Here is a 19,290-nt window from a genome sequence, read left to right as displayed (position 1 = left end):
GGTCTCCAAGCTGTTTCTTTCCTTTGAGGGATGACACCTGAATGCCGCCACCCGTTTTTAGGATTCACCTGTAAGCACGAATTGCAGCTGTAAAGGAGAAGTGTGAGAAAAGAAGACGACAAAAGCACAGAGAGGAGTTACCAGTGCAGCATTTGAAGCTCTGCTCTGACGTCATTGAAAAGAAACTATGCATTCAGTAGGGTCCCAAAAATGCTGTGTCGGGAGCCAAGTGCCTCCCCCCAAGCTGGGACCTGGACCCATTCCCTGAGGAGCTGCTGCCCTGTGCCTGCTGCAGGAGCTGCTCCCTTGCAGCCCAAGGGGTGCAGCAGCAGAGCTCCCCCCGGGCCGTCTCCGTGCTGTCGGTGCTCTGAGTGACAAGGTTTAACACCTGCGAGCAGCTCTTTGCAGGGTTGTGTAAATAAATGACCAGACCCGTTAATAATGGAGGAGGACGTTTCCTTCACAGGTATCTCAGCGTGCCGCTGAGCTCCACAGGCTCGGCTGCAGCTGCTCTGCTGCTGCCTCCCCACTCCTGCTTGCAGCTTCCTTATTTCTTCTGTGAAAGCTTAAAAATAAGCAGTCAGTACCCTTATGAAGAGATGGTTTAAATTGCCTCCTTTTCCTTCCTTATTTTCGCCCTCAGTTTCACCAAAGCTTTCCAGCCCGGGGGTTTCAGCTTTGAAAAGTGTGTGTTTAACCTGTCAGCTCCTGGTGTTTCCTTGGGATGCCTTCTAGGAGCAGGGACGTCTGCACGTGCAAGGCATTGTCTGACCTTGCTGGGAGACGCTGCATGCTCTTATTCCCCACGCCAAACAGCAAAACAAGAGCTGCCTCTTGAGCTCCCCGGGCCACCCCAGCACAGCTCCCAAGCATTTCTGGCTTTCCACTTGCTGTGCTTGACCCCTCTCCCAGCCCCAGCTTGGGTTTCTTTTTGCTCTTTGCGGATCCCACGGCGTAAGTGACGCTGGCTGACGCCACTGAGGTCTCCAGGGTGGTGCTTTGAGCTCGTTTTGTGCCAAGGCAGGGGCAGAAGTAGCCCTGGGGTGGGATTGATCTGTCCTCTGCCCGGGCGAGCTGCCCCAGAGCAGCCACGCAGGAGGCTCCCCAGGCGGTTCCTGAGAGCCCTCAGCAGGTGGAGTCCAGAGGTGGTTTGAGGTGATTTGGTGATCAGAGGTGGGGTTTGGCACACCGCGGGCTGGGCTCAGCCAGGCACACGCTGCGAGCATCCCTTGTTCTCTGCCTTCCAGCCCAGTGAAATCACTTAATAATCCCCGGGCGCTGGCAGGATGCTTGGTTAGAGGGTGTGGATCAAAACCAAGCTCAAAATATCAGCTCCTTTCGGGTGGCTTTGAAAATATGTCATTGTCAGGGGAGGTTCTGGCCCCCTGCCCCTTGTTCCTGGCCTCCTCCTGTGCCAGCAGGCAGAGCAGGGCCAGGGCAGGAGCCTGGCAGCAGGCAGGGTGCCCATGGTGTCTTTCATCTCCTGCTGTCCAGAGAGGAGGCAGGTAAAGCCCAGCCCCTCAGAGCAGCTAAAACTCACAAACACCAGCACAGCAACACGGATTTGCCTTTGCTGCAGCTCCTCTCCTCCTGGCCTGGGAGAAGGAGCTCGGCCCAGCCAGCTGCAGCCTCCCTCCCTGCAGAGTGAGAACACAGAGCTGCAGCCTCTCTCCTGCAGGGTGAGACCCTCACAGAGCTGCAGCCTCCCTCCTGCAGGATGAGACCCTCACAGAGCTGCAGCCTCTCTCCTGCAGGGTGAGAGCCTCACAGAGCTGCAGCCTCCCTCCTGCAGGATGAGACCCTCACAGAGCTGCAGCCTCTCTCCTGCAGGATGAGACCCTCACAGAGCTGCAGCCTCCATCCTGCAGGGTGAGAACACAGAGCTGCAGCCTCCCTCCTGCAGGGTGAGAACACAGAGCTGCAGCCTGTCTCCTGCAGGGTGAGACCCTCACAGAGCTGCAGCCTCTCTCCTGCAGGGTGAGACCCTCACAGAGCTGCAGCCTGTCTCCTGCAGGGTGAGACCCTCACAGAGCTGCAGCCTGTCTCCTGCAGGGTGAGACCCTCACAGAGCCGTGCGTGGCCAGCCAGCGCCCGTGGGAAATGACAGCAGAGTAGTTCAGAGAAAGCCTCCAACCTGCAGCTCGCCTTGCCCTGGGTAAATGGCTTCTTGAGAGTGCAGTTTAAATGGAGTGCTTAGCATAAATCAATATAATTAACTCGGTAGTCTGTCCGGGGTGCTCAAGCAAGGCAGGTGAATGAAGGTGGTTGGTTATTTGGAGTGGATGTCACTCACTGCTTCCGTTCTCCCGCACGAGTTATTGGACGTGCAGCAAACGGGGAGCCCAGCCCCTCGCAGAGGCCCTTCCCTGTGTGCCCCGGGTTTGGCAGAGCTCGGGGGGCCGCGGCAAGCCTGGCTGTCCCACAGCTCACAGAAAGCAGCGCATCCTCAGCAGCTGGAGCCTGGCTTGCAGGCCTCGGCAGAGCTGCAGCAGCAGTGCAGAAAACAGGGAAGAGCGTCCCTGGCTGAGCAGCTGCAGCTCCCTCCAGTGTCTCTCCCACTGAAAGCAGCAGGGGAAGCAGGAGTAAGTGGGGGGAAAAGGAGGAAAAAGGAAAAGAGATCTGTCCCTGCAGATCTCCGTGGGGTTCACTGTGGGACCCCAGGACATCCCTCTGGGTGCCCTGGATGGCCAGAGCCACTGGCAGGGGGCTCTGAGACCCTGGCAGCAGCCAAAGACACACGTGGGGTTTTGATCTTAGCCCGTGGAGCAAATTACCAAATCTGTATGAAGAAATACAAGCCACACAAGTTTAGGTATTGTAGAAGTAGTCACGAAGTGAAAGGAAGGATTTTTGAGTGCTGTACAGGGGGGTTTTAAGCCTTGAATGCAGGGGTCCAAGTTTTGTACATGGGGGTCAGGAGTTCTAAGATGGAGGGACTTGGGTGTGCCCTGTCCTCTTTCTTTCTCCTTCCCAGCCTCCATGTCTTTGGTGATGTTGGCACTCACAGATTGGTTTAGAGTAGAAAGTCACCATTCAATATGGATAGTAGGTATTGGGAAAAATATAAACATGTAACACGTAATGTGTGATATAAAAGATGGCAGCAGCCCCTGGGAGGGCAGTGTGCCTTTGTCTGAGCTGCTGAACGGGCCACAGCAGCTCAGGAGAAGAATCTTTTAGATAACCAACAATAAACAACCTGGAGACCGGACAACAGAAGACTACTGAGTCTTTCTTTGAAGGCACGGGTTGGAGGAGAGACTTTTCCATCTTTCACCCCAATCCGGGGCTGAAACCCCACAGTTCACAAGTGGGGCTGTGCCTGTGACCCAGAGCTAGAGATGGCACAGGGGCTTGTCCCATGGGATCAGGGCTTGCTCCCAGGGCTTGGGTGCTTCCCTGGGGCTTGGCTGCGAGCCTGGAGAAGGTTCTCTTTCCCAAGGCGTGGTGCAGAGCTCCTCGTTCTCTCCCTGGGTAGCAGCAGCCTGCTGCGTTTATTCTGCCGCTGGCTGGTGTTCTCCTTTTCAGGAGTTAATACCTTCAGAAAAAGGTCCCTGGGAATTCCATAAATAGAGGATAATGGGAGAGAACGGGGTTTCTTGAGAGCCATAATTCAAGGCTTCCAGCATTGCGTTAGCAGCTTCTTTGTGTGGCTAAACACAGAGGTGTCTTTTGGCTGCCAGGTGTCTTCAGAGAGCAGTGGCTGGGGCTGCTCTGGGAGGAGAAAAGCCACGAAGGCTTTGTGACTTTTGTCACCCTGTAATTTTGATCACAGCTGGGGAATTAGCCTGGCTAACAAGGTGTTCATTTCCTGCTAGATATCTTTAGTTCCCCTGGAGTCACGCTGTGAATCTCTGAGCGACCTAAAATTAGTTCTTCTGTAGGAAAATGAATTAATCTGCCCGGGATTGATTCCAAGGGCGTCCCTCCCTTTGTCCTCTTTGCTTTTCCTGCTGCTCTGTCTCGTCGGTGGAGCGGCCGTGTGCGGTGGTGACCAGCTGGGCTCTGCCAGCCTGGCTTTGGGGCTGCCTGAGCTGTGCCATGTGGCCTGAGAGTGGCCAGCATGGGAGAAGGGTTCGCCAACATCGCGATTGTCCCCACCCTCGCCCACGGGGGCTGTGCTGGGGGCCAGCTCTGTGTGGGTTGCTCTTGTTGGGCCCCCCGGGCTCCCCTGGTGGGGGGCAATCTCCTTTTAACAGCTCTGTGCCAGCACTGAGAGGTGCACGGGACTTTTTTCAGACTCGAGGCTGCTGTTCCTTGTTGTCTTATCAGAATCCGACACGCAGTCCGCACCAGAGCTGGCGCGCAGAAAAGCACAGCAAAAATGGTGACAAGAGGCACGGTTTCGAGGTCTTTTAAAGCTGCTTTATCCAATCAGCCCTTAAAATGTGCCTGATCTCTACCTTTCTACCTCTGCACTGCGGCTTCCCCCACCCGATCGCCCGGTGCCACCAGCACTGCGGAAAGGGAGTAGGTGAAGAAGAAGGAGGAGAAGGAAAAGGAGAAGGAGAAGAAGAAAAAGGAAAAGAAAAAGAAGAAGAAAAAGAAGAAGGAGAAGGAGAAGGAGAAGGAGAAGGAGAAGGAGAAGGAGAAGGAGAAGGAGAAGGAGAAGGAGAAGGAGAAGGAGAAGGAGAAGGAGAAGGAGAAGGAGAAGGAGAAGGAGAAGGAGAAGGAGAAGGAGAAGGAGAAGAAGGAAAAGGAAAAGAAAAAGGAGAAGGAGAAGGAGAAGGAGAAGAAGAAGAAGAAGAAGAAGAAGAAGAAGAAGAAGAAGAAGAAGAAGAAGAAGAAGAAGAAGAAGAAGAAGAAGAAGAAGAAGAAGAAGAAGAAGAAGAAGAAGAAGAAGAAGAAGAAGGAGGAGGAGGAAAAGGAAAAGGAAAAGGAAAAGAAAAAGAAAAAGAAAAAGAAAAAGAAAAAGAAAAAGAAAAAGAAAAAGAAAAAGAAAAAGAAAAAGAAAAAGAAGCTCAGACAATGCCCAAGATCCTCCATCTTGCCTCCTATCTACCTCTATACGAAAACCCCAAAACTGTAAATTTCTCACCCTGTGACAAACTACGCTATTCTCTATTGTCTATTTCACACATACGTGGACTCCAATCCATCCCAAAGTCTTGGAAGTCTTCTCCATGGTCGAAGGCTACAGGCAGTGCTTCCCTGAGGGTCAGGACCCCTGAGAGCAGCCAGAGAAATATTCCCTGTGCCCTGGCTTCCAACAAGCTCCACGGGTGTGAGTCTGCAGAACTCGTGCTGACCCACGGGAGCTCTGGGCTGCGGAGGGGAGCCCCTGCAAACACCCGGGACTCCACAGGAACAGGGCTGCCTCAGGGCAGGCTGTCCCACGTCCTGTGAGCCTCCCTCCCTGCTGGCTGGCCAGAAGAGCTGGCCATCCATGAGGCTGACTCTCCTCGTCGTGGGTGGGACGGGCGCAGCTCAACACTGAAGCAGCCTGAAATTCGTGAGTGGGCCGGCAGGCAGCCCGAAAATCCCCCTTGTTTGGGCTGCCCCCGGCTGCTCCGTGCTGCTCCTGCCTCCTGTGGAAACCCAGGGCACCGGGAATATTTCCCTGTCTGCTCTGGGGTGCCCTGACCCCCATGGGAGCACTGACTGTGACCCTCACTCATGGAGAAAGCTTCCCAGACTTCAAGATGGACTGGAATCCACTGAAGTGTGAAATGGATTACAGAGAGCAGTGTGGGTGTGTCACCTGGGGAGAAATTGAGGGTTTGGGATTTTTAGTGTGTTGTGGGTGGAAGCAAGATGGAGGGCACAGGGTGTGGTCCTGGGTTTCTTCTTCATGCTGCTTCTTCCTCCTTCTCCATGGGTTTGGGTGGCATTTTGTAATTGGGCAGAACAGTCTGAACTGGGGCTCTTTGGGATCAGTTATTGGGTTAAAAGGGAAATAATCCAGGTGTCAGTTCTTAATTGGATAGTTTAGTCTTAAAAGACCTTGTCACAAGAGATTGTTGGCCATTTTGTGCCTTCTAATGAAAAGCTGCCAAACTCACAGCAGTGAGACTGTTTCACTGATAAGAAATAATAAACACAGAATCACAGAATTTCTAGGTTGGAAGAGACCTTTAAGATCATCGAGTCCAACCCATGTTCTAACACCTCAACCAGATCATGGCACCCAGTGCCACATCCAGGCTGTTTGTAAACACATCCAGGGATGGTGACTCCACCACCTCCCTGGGCAGATGATTCCAGTGTTTGCCCACTCTTTCTGTGAAAAACTTCCTCCTCAATTCCAGCCTGGATCTCCCTTGGCACAGCCTGAGACTGTGTCCTCTTGTTCTGTCTGTTGTTGCCTGGAGAAAGAGAGCGACCCCAGCTCAGCACAGCCACCCTTCAGGAGGCTGCAGAGAGTGACAAGGTCACCTCTGAGTCTCCTTTTCTCCAGGCTGAACACCCCCAGCTCCCTCAGCCGTTCTTCACATGGCTCGTGTTCCCAGCCCCTCTCCAGCCTCACTGCTCTCCTTTGGACACGCTCGAGCCTCTCAACATCCCCCTAAACTGAGGGGCCAGAGCCGGGCACAGCCCTCGAGGTGTGGCCTCACCATTCCTCCTCTGGATGCTCTCCAGTGTCTCAATGTCCCTCCTGAGCTGAGGGGCCAGAGCTGGGCACAGCACTCGAGGTGTGCCCTCACCAGAGCCGAGCACAGGGCAGAGTGCCCTCCCTGCTCCTGCTGGCCACACCATTCCTGATAGACACCTGAGTCCCAACATGAATTGCCATCTCAAGTGCCTTCAACCCAGACCCAGAGAAACCCACAACTGGAACTGCCACAGCCTCTGAGGACAGGGCATTTCTAACCAGCCCCCGGCAGGCAGAAATTCAGCACCGGGGCTCTGTGTTCCTGCCAGGCTCCTCTGCCCGTGTGGGAGGCTGGAAATCCCACAGAGGCCGTGGAGACATCCAGGAGAGTCTGGAGAGTGGGAACAGCACTCACTAACGCAGCGCTCTGCCTGGCTCTGCTGCTGCTGTCCCCTCACTGAGCGGGGCTCGGGGTTGGATAAGTACATCCTGAGGGAAAAGGATGGAAAACATGAAATGGCACAGGGCAGCCGTGGGGACTGTCACCACCAGAGCCATGACTTGTTTCCCAGCAGCCGCTGGGAGACGGTCAGAAAACCTTTCCTCTTGGGGTTGGACACCCGCATTCCTTTAAAGGTGGAGCCTGGGGGACCCCACGCCCACCCCAATTTAACTTCTGTGTCTCGCCTCACTGCTGCCTTCTTCCCGCTCAGGGGGCCACGAGCTGGAGCAGATGCAGCTGATTCTGGAGACAATCCCCGTTATCCACCAGGAGGACAAAGAGGAGCTGCTGAAGGTGATGCCCATGTTCATCAACAGCACGTGGGAAGTGCGGAAGCCGCTGCGCAAGCTGCTGCCCGAGGTGGACAGTGAAGGTACCGTGGCGGCCACCAGCTCGGCCACCGGGGCTTCTCCCGGCCGCCGTGCCCTCGGAGCTGCTTCCTGGGAGTGCCACAGGAGCTGTCCTGCAGGGCCAAGGGCCTGAGAGCTGGAAAAGGGCATGCACATCCCTGGCTGTCCTAGCTGTAGCTGAGATGTCCCCACTGCTGTCCCCGCACAGGTGGCCTGTCCCAGCACAGCGCTCATGATGCTGCAGCTTGCTCACAGGCAGCTCCTGAGGGTGAAACACGCTTCCAAGGCCTTTTGGAGGCGCATCCCTGGCTTCCCGTGTGTCTCCCCGAGCTGCGAGCGAGGGCTCAGCCCAGAGGTTCTTTCCAAACGCCGTCTGTTCCCTCGCTGTGCTTCTGGCCTGAGCTCAGCTGTGCAGCACAGCGAGGGACTGCTCCCTCACCAACACCCCGCTCCTGAGGTGTCACACACAGGAACGCTGACCAGTGCTCCCCTGAGCTCCCCCTGAGGGTTAAACCAGGCCTGGCCACTCGATTTTGGGGAGAGGCCAGGGCCAGGCTCGGCTCACGTTTGCTGGAGTGACTCTTCGGTGTGAGACATGCCGTGCCTGGCCTCGGTGACGCGCTGCCCGTGGGCCCGGGGGTGCACTGAGGTTATGTGAAAAGGTAAAATCCTGTGACTGAATCCTGCTGATCTTTTCATGGGAAAGTCCCTTCGGGTTCAGGCAACAAAAATAGGAATAATGCCTTTCTTCAGATACAGCTTCGTGTTGAAAGCTTCGGGAGCATTGGAGGTGCATCCTGCGTGTCTCCCGCATGCCCTTGGTGACACGCTGCCCATGGGCCCCGGGTGCCCGGGGCTGTGTCAGCCTCCAGCAGGCAGCAGCAGATTTATTCCCTGCCCTGGCTGCAGGAGGAAAGGTCACCCACACCCCTCACATAATTCATTGTCATTTTCCTGCCTCTCTGACCCGGGGTGCATCACAATATATGATCCACAATGCGCTGTTGTGACCCTATGGAGCAATTGACTCCTTCCTGCTTAATTAGCCCGAGCCATGAGGTAATCTCACAGGAGACAGTGGGAAATTGGTTAATGTTTAAGAAATTGGTTAATGTTTAAGCTCTGGGGCAGCACGTGTGGCTGTCCTTCCCGCTGAGGGGTTCTGCCCCTGCAGAAACTGTCCCATTCACGCAGTCACACCTTTATTGGGGATGCTCCTGGAGGTTTCAATACAAAGCTGTACCTGAAGAAAGGCGTTATTTTTATTTTTATTGCCTGAACTCGAAGGGGCTTTCCCGTGAAAGGATCAACTGGATAAGCAACACCTTCAGCGACTGGATTTTACCTTTTCACATAACCTCAGTAGAAGGAATCATCAAAGCAATCACGGCAGGCCCTCTACGTTTAGGTTTAATTGCACTTAAATTCCCTGTCCTCACAGAAAGAGCTCACGCACCACAGTCTTTCTAAAATGATTTTAGCCACTCAGAATTCTCCAAACATCAATGGGTAAAATACCTTCGTGGCATTGGTCACGCCAAAGGCTTTCAAAGGCTGCAGTAAATCTAATCCACTTCAGTTGGGCCTGAGAGGTGAAATCAGTTCTGAAACGCAGTGTGCTTGTCGAATGGATCTGAGGGCGTGGAGTCAGACCCCAGAGCCTTCCAGGGGCCTTTTCGGGGTGAGATTCAGCTCTGAGCTGGGGTGAGATTCAGCTCTGTGCTGGGGTGAGATTCAGCTCTGAGCTGGGCTGAGATTCAGCTCAGTGCTGGGGTGAGATTCAGCTCAGTGCTGGGGTGAGATTCAGCTCTGAGCTGGGCTGAGATTCAGCTCTGAGCTGAGATCTGGGGCCGTGGCTCTGGGTGTGTGTGACCCCTGTGCTGTCCTGCACAGCTGGGGGGGTGGCCGTGCTGCAGGAGGTGACACCTGGGGGCTGCAGCAAGGACAGTAGTGCCTGGTTTGGGTCCACCTGGGGGTGGCTTTTAACTCACCCCTTCCTTTGGGGGGATTTGCTGGGGGGGCTCCACGAGGCTCGTCGTGGCAAGGAAGCCTTTGAGGAGTCTGAGCTTGTCTGTCTGTGGCTGGCAGCTATTGATTTCCTGGAGAAAATCCTGACATTCAACCCCATGGATCGACTGACGGCCGAGATGGGCCTGCAGCACCCCTACATGAGCCCCTACTCGTGCCCCGAGGACGAGCCGGTGTCGCAGCACCCGTTCCGCATCGAGGACGAGATCGATGACATCCTGCTGATGGAAGCCAACCAGAGCCAGATGTCCAACTGGGACAGGTACCGTGCCAGGGCTGGGCTGCAGAGCAGGTCCTGCCTGCGGGGCGTGAGGCAGAGCCGGGCTGGTGAGTCTGACGTGGCTGGGTCCCGCCACGCCTGTTCCAGACCCGTGAAAGATCCCGCTTTTCCTTCTTCATGCCATGTTGTAGTTCCAGCCCAAGCTGGCGCCTCGCTGAAGCCGCCCAGAGGCTCATCCTGGATTCCACAGGTTCCTGGATTCCAGAAGCTGAGCCTGCACATGGCTGAGCACCTTTCTGCTCTCGGTTTTTCTCACAGCTGAGGTTGTCTTCATGCGGGCCTAGGTGGCTCTGCAGCCCTTCCCTGTGCCCTCTGTGCCTGTAGTACAGGTACAAAATGGTGTCATTCTTGTACCTTTGGGGAACAGGGCCTGGCTTGGAGGGCTATATTCACCGCTTTTCAAGGTGTGTAACCCCAGAGGCCACACACCTGGGGGCCTGGTTAAAAATCCTGAATCGTGTTGACGTTTAAGTGGTTTGCTGGAAGCCGTGCTGGAAGTTTAGAGCAGCTCAAAGCCTTGAGCTGAGGTCTCTCACCTTCCAGGTGATTACCCCAGTCACTGGGCCAGTCCCAGCGCTGGAGCAGGCAGGACAGAACAAGCAGCTAAGAATCAACGAGCTTCAGTTTTCTGTAGAGCTCCTTCCAGCTGTGGGGGATGAGCTGGCTGAGGATGCCTGCAGCATTAAATCTGCTCGCCTTCCTGATCCACTGGGTTTCACAGCGTTGAAAACATTACCTACAGGACCCCCTCCCCTGGCCTTCACTCTCTCCTTGCCTGGGTGAGAATGAGTGGGGGCTGGGGGCTCAGCCAGGTGGGGAGGAAGGCTGGAAGCAGGATATCTACCTTCAGTGTGTCCCCAGAGCCCCAGCACCCCTGCCCCAGAGCAGCAGCCCAGCTGCTGGAGGCACCGTGCCACCTTCTCCTCGGCTGCCTTCCTCGGCGTGACACCCGAGGCTGAGGGTGAGGCTGTCCTGCCCGCAGCTGGGGACACCCAAAACAGGCTCTGCAGCACGAGCCAGCTGCTCTGGGGACAGGAGGTGACTTTGGCTGTGTGCTGCGGGACAGCTGAAGAGCAGCTGATTGCTGTGGCAGGGCCCCAGTGGCTGGGACAAGGCGTCCTGCAGGCAGCTCAGCCAGGAGCAGGGGATCGGTGGCGCTGGGAGAGCCGTGGGTGCTGCCAGGGAGCTGCGAGTCAGGGGCTGCAGCTGGCTGGAGAAGCTGTCACTGAGCAAGGTGACCCTCCAGGAATGCTCTGGGTCCCTGACTTCAGAGCAAACTGGCGATGCCCAGCCTCAGTGGGGCTGTTCACAGAATTCACAGGATTCACAGAATTCACAGATTCACAGAATTTACAGAATTCACAGCATCACCAGGTTGCAAGAGACCTTCAAGATCATCGAGTCCAGCCCAGCCCCAACACCTCACCTAAACCCTGGCACCCAGTGCCACATCCAGGCTTTGTTAAACACCCCCAGGGATGGTGACTCCACCACCTCCCCGGGCAGCCATTCCAGAGCTTCACCACTCCTTCCATGAAAAGCTTTTCCCTAATACCCACCCTAAATCTCCCTTGGCACAGCTTGAGACCGTGTCCTCTGGTTCTGTCAGTTTTAAGTTCATGTCTTTTACTGTTCTGTCACCAAACAGGAAGGGCTCGGCCGAGGTCCCTGTCTGTGGGCTGAGGGGCAGATTGGTTGTTAATTGGCGTTAATCAAGTTTTATCCCGAGTGGAGGGGAGGTGATCGACATCTAAAGGAAGGAGCCGCTTGGTTTGGTTGTTGAGCTTTCATTCCTGCACCTCAGGCTCTTGATAAATAAAAATTACTGACGCCCTGACATTCTAACCCAGAAGAAGGCTGTCTGTGCTGTCAGTAGGACATTTAATCAGCCAGCAGAAGGCCGAGCGAGCCGCAGCAGGGCTGGGGCTGGCTGGGGCACTGCTGCTGCCCGCGCCTCACAGCCCCGTGTCTTCTGCAGGTACCACATCAGCCTCTCGTCCGACCTGGACTGGAGACACGACAAGCAGCACGACATGGACGAGGTGCAGCGGGACCCCCGGGCGGGCTCCGAGCCCGCGGCGGAGGAGGCGCAGGTGGACCCGCGGAAATACTCGCAGAGCAGCTCGGAGAGGTTCCTGGAGCTGTCCCACTCCTCCATGGACCGAGTGTTTGACGCCGACTGCGGGAAATCGTGCGATTACAAAGTGGGGTCGCCCTCCTACTTGGACAAGTTGCTGTGGAGGGACAGCAAGCCCCACCACTACTCAGAGCCCAAGCTCATCCTGGATTTATCCCACTGGAAAAGGGCAACCATAGCGCCCGCAGCTGAGCTGTCGCTGGAGGAGGAGCCCTCCAACCTGTTTCTGGAGATCGCCCAGTGGGTGAAGAGCACGCAGGCGGGGCTGGAGTGCCCCGGCTCCCTCCCGGAGATGCAGGAGCGGAGCCTGCCCTCCTCCCCTCACCGCCTCCGCAAGGAACCCGCCGAGGTGAGCGGCGAGACCGACCCCGAGTTCAACCTGGACGTCTTCATCTCCAGGGCGCTGAAACTTTGCACAAAGCCCGAGGACCTCCCGGACAACAAGCTCAACGAGATCAACGGGGCCTGCATCTCAGAGCACCCCGGGGACATGGTGCAGGCAGAGGTGTACCAGAAGGAGCGGTGGTGAGGGCCCCGCGCCCGCGCAGCCCCCTGCACCTTCCTCTTCCTCTTCCTCTGGGGCGGTGCAGCCACTGCCCAAGTGTCCCCCTTTTCACACTGTACCAAAAGCCTTTTTTAGGAAAGGCAAGCACAAACCACACCATCCCCCTTGATGCCTTAGAAGTGCTTCTAAGGGGATCGAGAGGTGCGAGTGAAATACTGAGTTCCTTACACTGCCTTAACAATCTTGCCTTGTGATCTCTGGGACCTGTTTGAAACTTAAATGTACGAGGGGAGAAACGACAGTACATGGTAGGTTTACAAACAGCAGTCAAATAGGTTTCTTTTCCTTTCTTTTTTTCTATAGCAACTTGAAATGACCAGGACAAAAATTAACATTTTCAGTGTGGTCAGACACCCTCCTGGTTGGACAGGTTCCCAAAACGCCAAACTTTGAGCCCCTCTGAGGCACCTGTGTGAGTACAGGTATGGAACAAAGTGCTGCCAGCCATCAGTCAGCACAGAACGGAACTAGAGGAAGAGTTTGGCCATCAGACAAAAAAATAACTCTCTGAGAACATTAATGGGGAAGACATTTGACCTAAGAAGGATGGGCTGTTGGGGATTTATCTTATTTTTTTCCTGAGGAGAAGACAAAATTTTTGCTAAGTGCATTTTGCTGGTTTGTGGTTTCTCACACCAAAATCTCCCCTTTGGCTGCGCGGGGTGCAGCAGGGGATGCACGGGGATCTGAGCTTTCCGAGCGCTCGGGGGGGCCCCTGGCATGCACGTCAGTGCCACAGCCTGGTGCTGCTGCGAGCCCTGCCTCGGACAGCTGCCACGAGACCAGCAGAATTCCAGCTGGGAAGGGGAGGGCTGGGCGGGAGCTGGGAGCAGGGTGTCCCACGGAGTGACACTGCCACACGCACCCAGCAAGGGCTCCCGCCCGCCTCTGCTGCTGGGAAAGGAAGCACAGCACTACTGGCTGTCCTCCTGGCAAAGATCTGGTGAAGAAAACAACAGTTCCTGTGGCATGAGGTTCGTGAGCGGCCACTTCTGTCCCAGCCTCTGTGGAAGATGCTGGTGCCAGCGGGCACCTGTGTGTAAATAGGTGAAGACACAACTGATCTACTGTACCTTCTGTTTTCATCCACACTTCCGAGCACCTTAATAATTAATCAGCTAACAAGAGTTTGTACATGGAAGAAATGTTCTATACTTATATTTAACCCAACTCGGCAGCTTTTTAAACGGAGATGTGTAAATAGTGCCACACAAGGCAGCCTCTGCTTCCCTCACCACCCTGCTGCTCTGCTGCCCGGCACAGCGGCGCTGCTTACGTTTGTACAAGAGAAACTGCTGCATTTAGCGCTGCAAGGCCCGCATTTAACTGCTCCCGTGCTCATTATTTCTGCCCTTTTAACCAGCAATCCGCTAAATGCTCTGAGATGTGAAGAAACTCGTATGAGGCTCAGATAACTAACAGCAGTGTTCACTGTGCCCTGGGTTCTGTCCTTGCTGGGCCCAGGCACAGTTTTAGCTGTGGTAGGCCTTGACAAGCCCAAAAACGTGTTCCTGCTGTGAAGATCTCACACCGGGGTGATGGAAACGCCGCTGCTCCAGCCGGTCAGCAGCCCTGGTGTGAAGGCAGCCAGGATGGGATGGGCTCCAAGCCAGGTGCAGGGGTGGGGAAGGCATTTGGAAGGCGAAGCTGACGGACAAGGGCTCAGAAAGGCAAAGCCATTCGTCTCTGGTCTTTGTTTTGAGTGTTTGGATGTCCCCCAGCGTGGTTTAGAAAGGGGAAACAGGACACAGGCAGAGGTTTGGCTTCTGGTGTGTTGCAGATGATTGATATACCTCAACTAAAGCTCAGCACTTTCACTGCTGGTGGGGGACATTCCAATGCCAGGAGCAGCCGCCCTCACGCTGGAGCAGATCCAACCAGCCCGGCAGCCCACGGCTGGCAGCCCACGGTCCCGCTGCCCACGGCCCCAGCTGCCCACAGTCCCGCTGCCCATGGCCCCAGCTGCCCACAGTCCTACTGCCCACAGTCCCACTGCCCACAGTCCCACTGCCCATAGTCCTACTGCCCACAGTCCCGCTGCCCATGGCCCCAGCTGCCCACAGTCCTGCTGCCCACAGCTGGCTGCCCACATCTGGCTGACCACGGTTCTGCTGCCCACGGTCCCACTGCCCGTGGTTCTGCTCCCCATGGCTGGCTGCCTGTGGTCCCACTGCCCACAGTCCTGCTGCCCACAGTCCCACTGCCCATGTCCCGCTGCCCACGGTCCCACTACCCACGGCTGGCTCCCCACAGTGCGACTGCCCACGGTCCCATTCCCCATGTCCCACTGCCCACAGCTGGCTGCCCACAGTGCCGCTGCCCACAGCTGGCTGCCCATGTCCTGCTCTCCATGGTCCCGCTGTCCGTGGTCCCATTGCCCACAGCTGGCTGCCCATGGTCCCACTGCCCACAACCCCACTGCCCACGGTCCCATTGCCCATGTCCCTCTGCCCATGTCCCGCTGCCCATGTCCCGCTGCCCATGTCCCACTGCCCATGTCCCACTGCCCATATCCTGCTGCCCATGTCCTGCTGCCCATGTCCCATTGCCCATGTCCCATTGCCCATGGTCCCACTACCCATGTCCCTCTGCCCATGTCCCAGTGCCCATGTCCCTCTGCCCATGTCCCACTGCCCACGGTCCCGCTGCCCATGTCCCACTGCCCATGTCCCATTGCCCATGTCCTGCTGCCCATGTCCCATTGCCCATGTCCTGCTGCCCATGTCCCATTGCATATGTCCCACTGCCCATGTCCCATTGCCCATGTCCCTCTGCCCATGTCCCATTGCCCATGTCCTGCTGCCCATGTCCCATTGCATATGTCCCACTGCCCATGTCCCGCTGCCCATGTCCCGCTGCCCATGTCCCACTGCCCATGTCCCATTGCCCATGTCCCATTGCCCATGTTCCTCTGCCCATGTTCCTCTGCCCATGTCCCAGTGCCCATGTCCCACTGCCCATGTCCCACTGCCCACGGTCCCACTGCCCACGGTCCCTCTGCCCATGTCCCGCTGCCCATGTCCCGCTGCCCACTGTCCCTCTGCCCAAGGTCCCACTGCCCATGTCCCAGTGCCCATGTCCTGCTGCCCATGTCCCTCTGCCCATGTCCCACTGCCCACGATCCCGCTCCCCATGTCCCACTGCCCATGGTCCCATTGCCCATGTCCCATTGCCCATGTCCCACTGCCCACGGTCCCGCTGCCCATGTCCCAGTGCCCATGTCCCACTGCCCATGTCCCGCTGCCCATGTCCCTCTGCCCATGTCCCACTGCCCACGATCCCGCTTCCCATGTCCCGCTGCCCATGTCCCACTGCCCATGTCCCAGTGCCCATGTCCCGCTGCCCATGTCCCGCTGCCCACAGTCCCACTGCCCATGTCCCACTGCCCATGTCCCTCTGCCCATGGCTCTGGACCGGAGCCCATCCCGGTGGGAGAGGGGCAGCGCTGCAGAAGGGCAGCCAGCTGGCAGCCAGCACTGGGAGCCAGCAGAGCCCGGACCACAGGAGGAGAGCAGCTCGGTGAGCTGGGAACTCCTCTGGAGCTGGAGCAGCCCGTGGGGCTGAACGCGAGAACTCGGCACCGCACAAACCGCGCTCTCCTGGCCTGGCAGCGCTGGCCACGTCCCCTGAAAGCAGAAGCCATTTCCCATGGGCTGTCTCTTCTTCTCCAGAGGCCTGCAGGACTATTCTTTATGGCCACGAAAGAAACAGTTTTGCTTTTGAGTATTGTCTCGTGGGCCCACAATTAAAGTGTAAAACGGACTCGGTAGCAAGCAAACGGAGCGTGTTGCTGCCACTCTGGATTTTCCATCTCGCTTTGTGAGCTCTTATTTAATGTTGTTCTAAAACCTCAGCATCACATGCTGGGAAAAGGGGATAAGAGGGATGGCTTTAATTTGTTACCTGAGTGTGCTTAGCTGATCACAAGCCAGATCTGTCTCTCATTTGCAGAAATAAAATGTAAGGCCTGAGCCTTCCTTGCGTGGCAGTGTGTAATTATTTTATAAATCATTATTGTTTTTATTGTGAAGTGTTTACTCCAGTGGTGGAGTAAAAATCCGCAGAATTCCGCAAATCATAGGATTCACTCTGGTTGGAAAAGTGAGTGACCATGGTTAAAAATGACCATGAAGATGTGCACCACATGAATATTCTTGGTGTTGGACTGCTTCTCACCCAGCTTTGTTTTGGCAGGTTCAGGCTGTCTGAGCACTCAGGGTTGCAGGGAGGGAATTTAGAGGAATTCAGAGGAATTTTGGTCGCCATCTGCGTCTCATGCAGTCTGAAGAATCACTTCTGGATGGGTGCAAGATCACCCACCGGGTATTTCAGTGAGTTTGCAGAGGGCATGCATTGAAAGAGACACAGAGCACTGCTGCGGCTGATGACAGCACCGTGGCGGCCGGGGATGGGTGCACACCCTGGGCTCAGAGACGTGGGCCCCAGCTGTTCTGGGTTTAATTTAAAGAGCAACACGGGGAGCAGAAAATCCCTCCCTGAAGCTGCAGGAGCCGCTCCTGGTGGCTCCTTGCTGGGATCTGCCCTTCCACTACAGCCACGCACTGGCCACGGGCTGGAGCCTGGGAACCCATCAGGAAGGTGATTTAAAAACTCCCTTAAATGTCAGAAAGATGCCTCCAATGGTTCTGTCGTTTCGCCAGTGATTGTTCTTCCTCAGTCACAGATATGTGGCTATTTTTGCTGCAGTTTATTTTTAATCGTGCTGGGACTCGGCAGCTGTTACACCGTCGCAGAGCTGCACTAACCAGGCCTTCAGAGCTTCACCACGGCAGTAACAAAAACACACACTTCAGCTGCCTCTCAAAAGGGGCTTTGGGGACATCCTGGGAGCTTTTTTTCTGTGCAAATCCCTCCCAGCTCCCAGAGCAAAACCACAGCGTAGTGTCAGTGAATTTTACAAGTGGGCTTTTTGGAGACTGGACTGCAAATGATCAGCTCTGTCTCTTGGAGCAAGTTCATGCCACCATCTACAGTTTTTGGGAGCTTGCAGGGAGAACACTGCATAGTGTGGCGTGCAGACATTTCAGCTCTGAAATGTTCTTTCTTTTTCAGCTGGTTCTAAGAGGAATTGAAGAGAACAAATACACCATATGGTGTTTGCTTGTGAATTGTTGCCTTTGACGTTTCGAAAGGCAGGGTTTGACTCTGAAGCAGTACAATATTTGGGTGAATGGAGTCCCCTCAAAGTGCATCTTCACTTTCTGAAGCTGTGCTCACCCCGATATTTTAAACTGCCACCTGGGCACTGGGGAAGCTGGTTTATAACAATCATATTGCTAAATTCAGAGTAGGTTTTTATTTATTAAATTTTAAATATTCCGTCTTAAAACACAACCCTTTCATACACGGTCTTACCCTGCCTGCTCTTGGGATGTGGTGGAATAAAGTAAATAATCTCTGAATGGTTGCTTTCATTAATGTTGCATTGAAAATTAGGTGGTTTGGGATGCTTAGATGAGTTTTTATGGAGCTTTGGAGAGAATATGCCCAAGAACATCTTTGATAGCACAGGCTATTCTGAAAAACAGAGTTAACTCCTGTGTATGTCAACGCTGCATGAAGTGTTTGTGTCCACCAGAGATTCCAAACCCCTGGGACATTCCTGCTCGTCCATCGGGCACTTCAGGAGGGGAGAGGGGGTCAGTGGAACAGCCTGAACCTGGCCAGGTGCTGTGGCGAGGGGAGCTTCATCCCTGGCACCAGCAGCCGTGTGGCTGTGAGCAGGAATGGGGCGCAGCCGGCCGTGCCTTGCCTGCCTGTGAGCTCAGCCCGCTGCTCTCGGAGGCTTGGTGCCCTGTGCGTGGGCTGAAACAGGCACAGGACGGCGGCTTAGTGCTGAAATAAAATGTGTGTGCTACACCCTGCCAGCTAAACCCACTGCAGAGCCAGCAGGAGGTTCAGTGAGGACGATGTGTGTGACCCATGGCACCAGCTCGGTGCCGCAGCTCCCGGCGGCTCCCACCGGAGGATCCAGAGGCAGCCACATTTCCCCAGGAAGCAGCAACATGCAGGGAGGGAAGAAAACGCTTTCAGCCCGAAGTGTCCTTGCTGTGCTCTGCAAATCCCTGTGCCCAGGAGCTGCTGGACGCTGGGAAGCCATCAGTCATCCAGGTAAGTCCTTCCCCAAAGCACTCGGCAGTTTAGGGGGGGAAAGGGGAGTGGAGACTTGCCGTGTGCATGGCCTGGACCCAGCCAGGCACAGCAGGACTCACCTCTGTGTGTGGGCACATAAACACGCGTGTTTCGTCTGCTGAGCTCCTGGATCAGGGCTCCAGACCGGGGAAGATTAGTTTCCAACCTCACAGCTCCATCTTGCCTTCTCATGACAAGGGTCAGCCACGTCTTCCCAGCCTCCTTCACCCGAGGAGATGGGAGCTCCTCCCTTAGGAGGACTTCTCTGTGCTGTTGCAGGGGTAAAACAGACACGAGGTCAGCAGAGCGCAAGTGAAATGCACAGAGGATCTGAGCTCCCCTCGCACTTGACACCTGCTTTTCCAGCTTGCTGGAGGTGGTTGTTGGTGGAGTTATTCCATCCCTGAGCAAGTAGTCCATGTTTTTGTAGGAGCTGGGTGCATGGGATGTGTGTGGATGCGCAGCACTGGCATCCTCCCAAGGAACACTCCTCAGTCCCCAGAGCAGTCCCTGCAGGGGCAGAGCACAGCCTCACCTGAGAGCACCTCCTCAGGCTCCAGGGTCAATGCTTGGGCAATGCTGGGTGTGAGGAAGGCTGCGCAGGGCAGGAGGGACACCTGTACTGCTGCTGTCTGCCCACTGTGGGCACACAGTCCTCAGGGATGTCCATAAACCAGAGAGAACACCCCTGGGAACAGTTAAATACGAATTGGAGGGACCCCCAGATGCTCCTTGTGTATCCC

At 55.7% G+C, this 19,290-nt stretch overlaps 1 protein-coding gene across 3 annotated transcripts in view; it reads left to right on the top strand.

Annotated features, from left to right (window-relative positions):
• The window catches only part of MAPK4 (mitogen-activated protein kinase 4), a 54,911-nt gene extending 42,418 nt beyond the window's left edge, over positions 1-12,493 (top strand). The window contains exons 4-6 of one of the 3 annotated variants that reach the window (XM_038125213.1): positions 7,246-7,407; positions 9,473-9,674; positions 11,671-12,493. In XM_038125213.1, the coding sequence (XP_037981141.1) occupies positions 7,246-7,407; positions 9,473-9,674; positions 11,671-12,358 (1,052 nt within the window). In that variant the 3' untranslated portion in view covers positions 12,359-12,493. Of the gene's footprint in view, positions 1-28; positions 1,575-7,245; positions 7,408-9,472; positions 9,675-11,670 lie in introns of those variants that run through there. The other 2 variants (XM_038125214.1, XM_038125215.1) reach the window with 2 other exon arrangements.
• The last annotated feature ends 6,797 nt before the right edge of the window (positions 12,494-19,290 follow it).

Source organism: Motacilla alba, chromosome Z, assembly GCF_015832195.1.
Source record: "Motacilla alba alba isolate MOTALB_02 chromosome Z, Motacilla_alba_V1.0_pri, whole genome shotgun sequence".
In the NCBI taxonomy this organism is placed as follows: Eukaryota; Metazoa; Chordata; class Aves; order Passeriformes; family Motacillidae; genus Motacilla; species Motacilla alba.
This window is presented reverse-complemented; position numbering and strand designations above follow the sequence as displayed.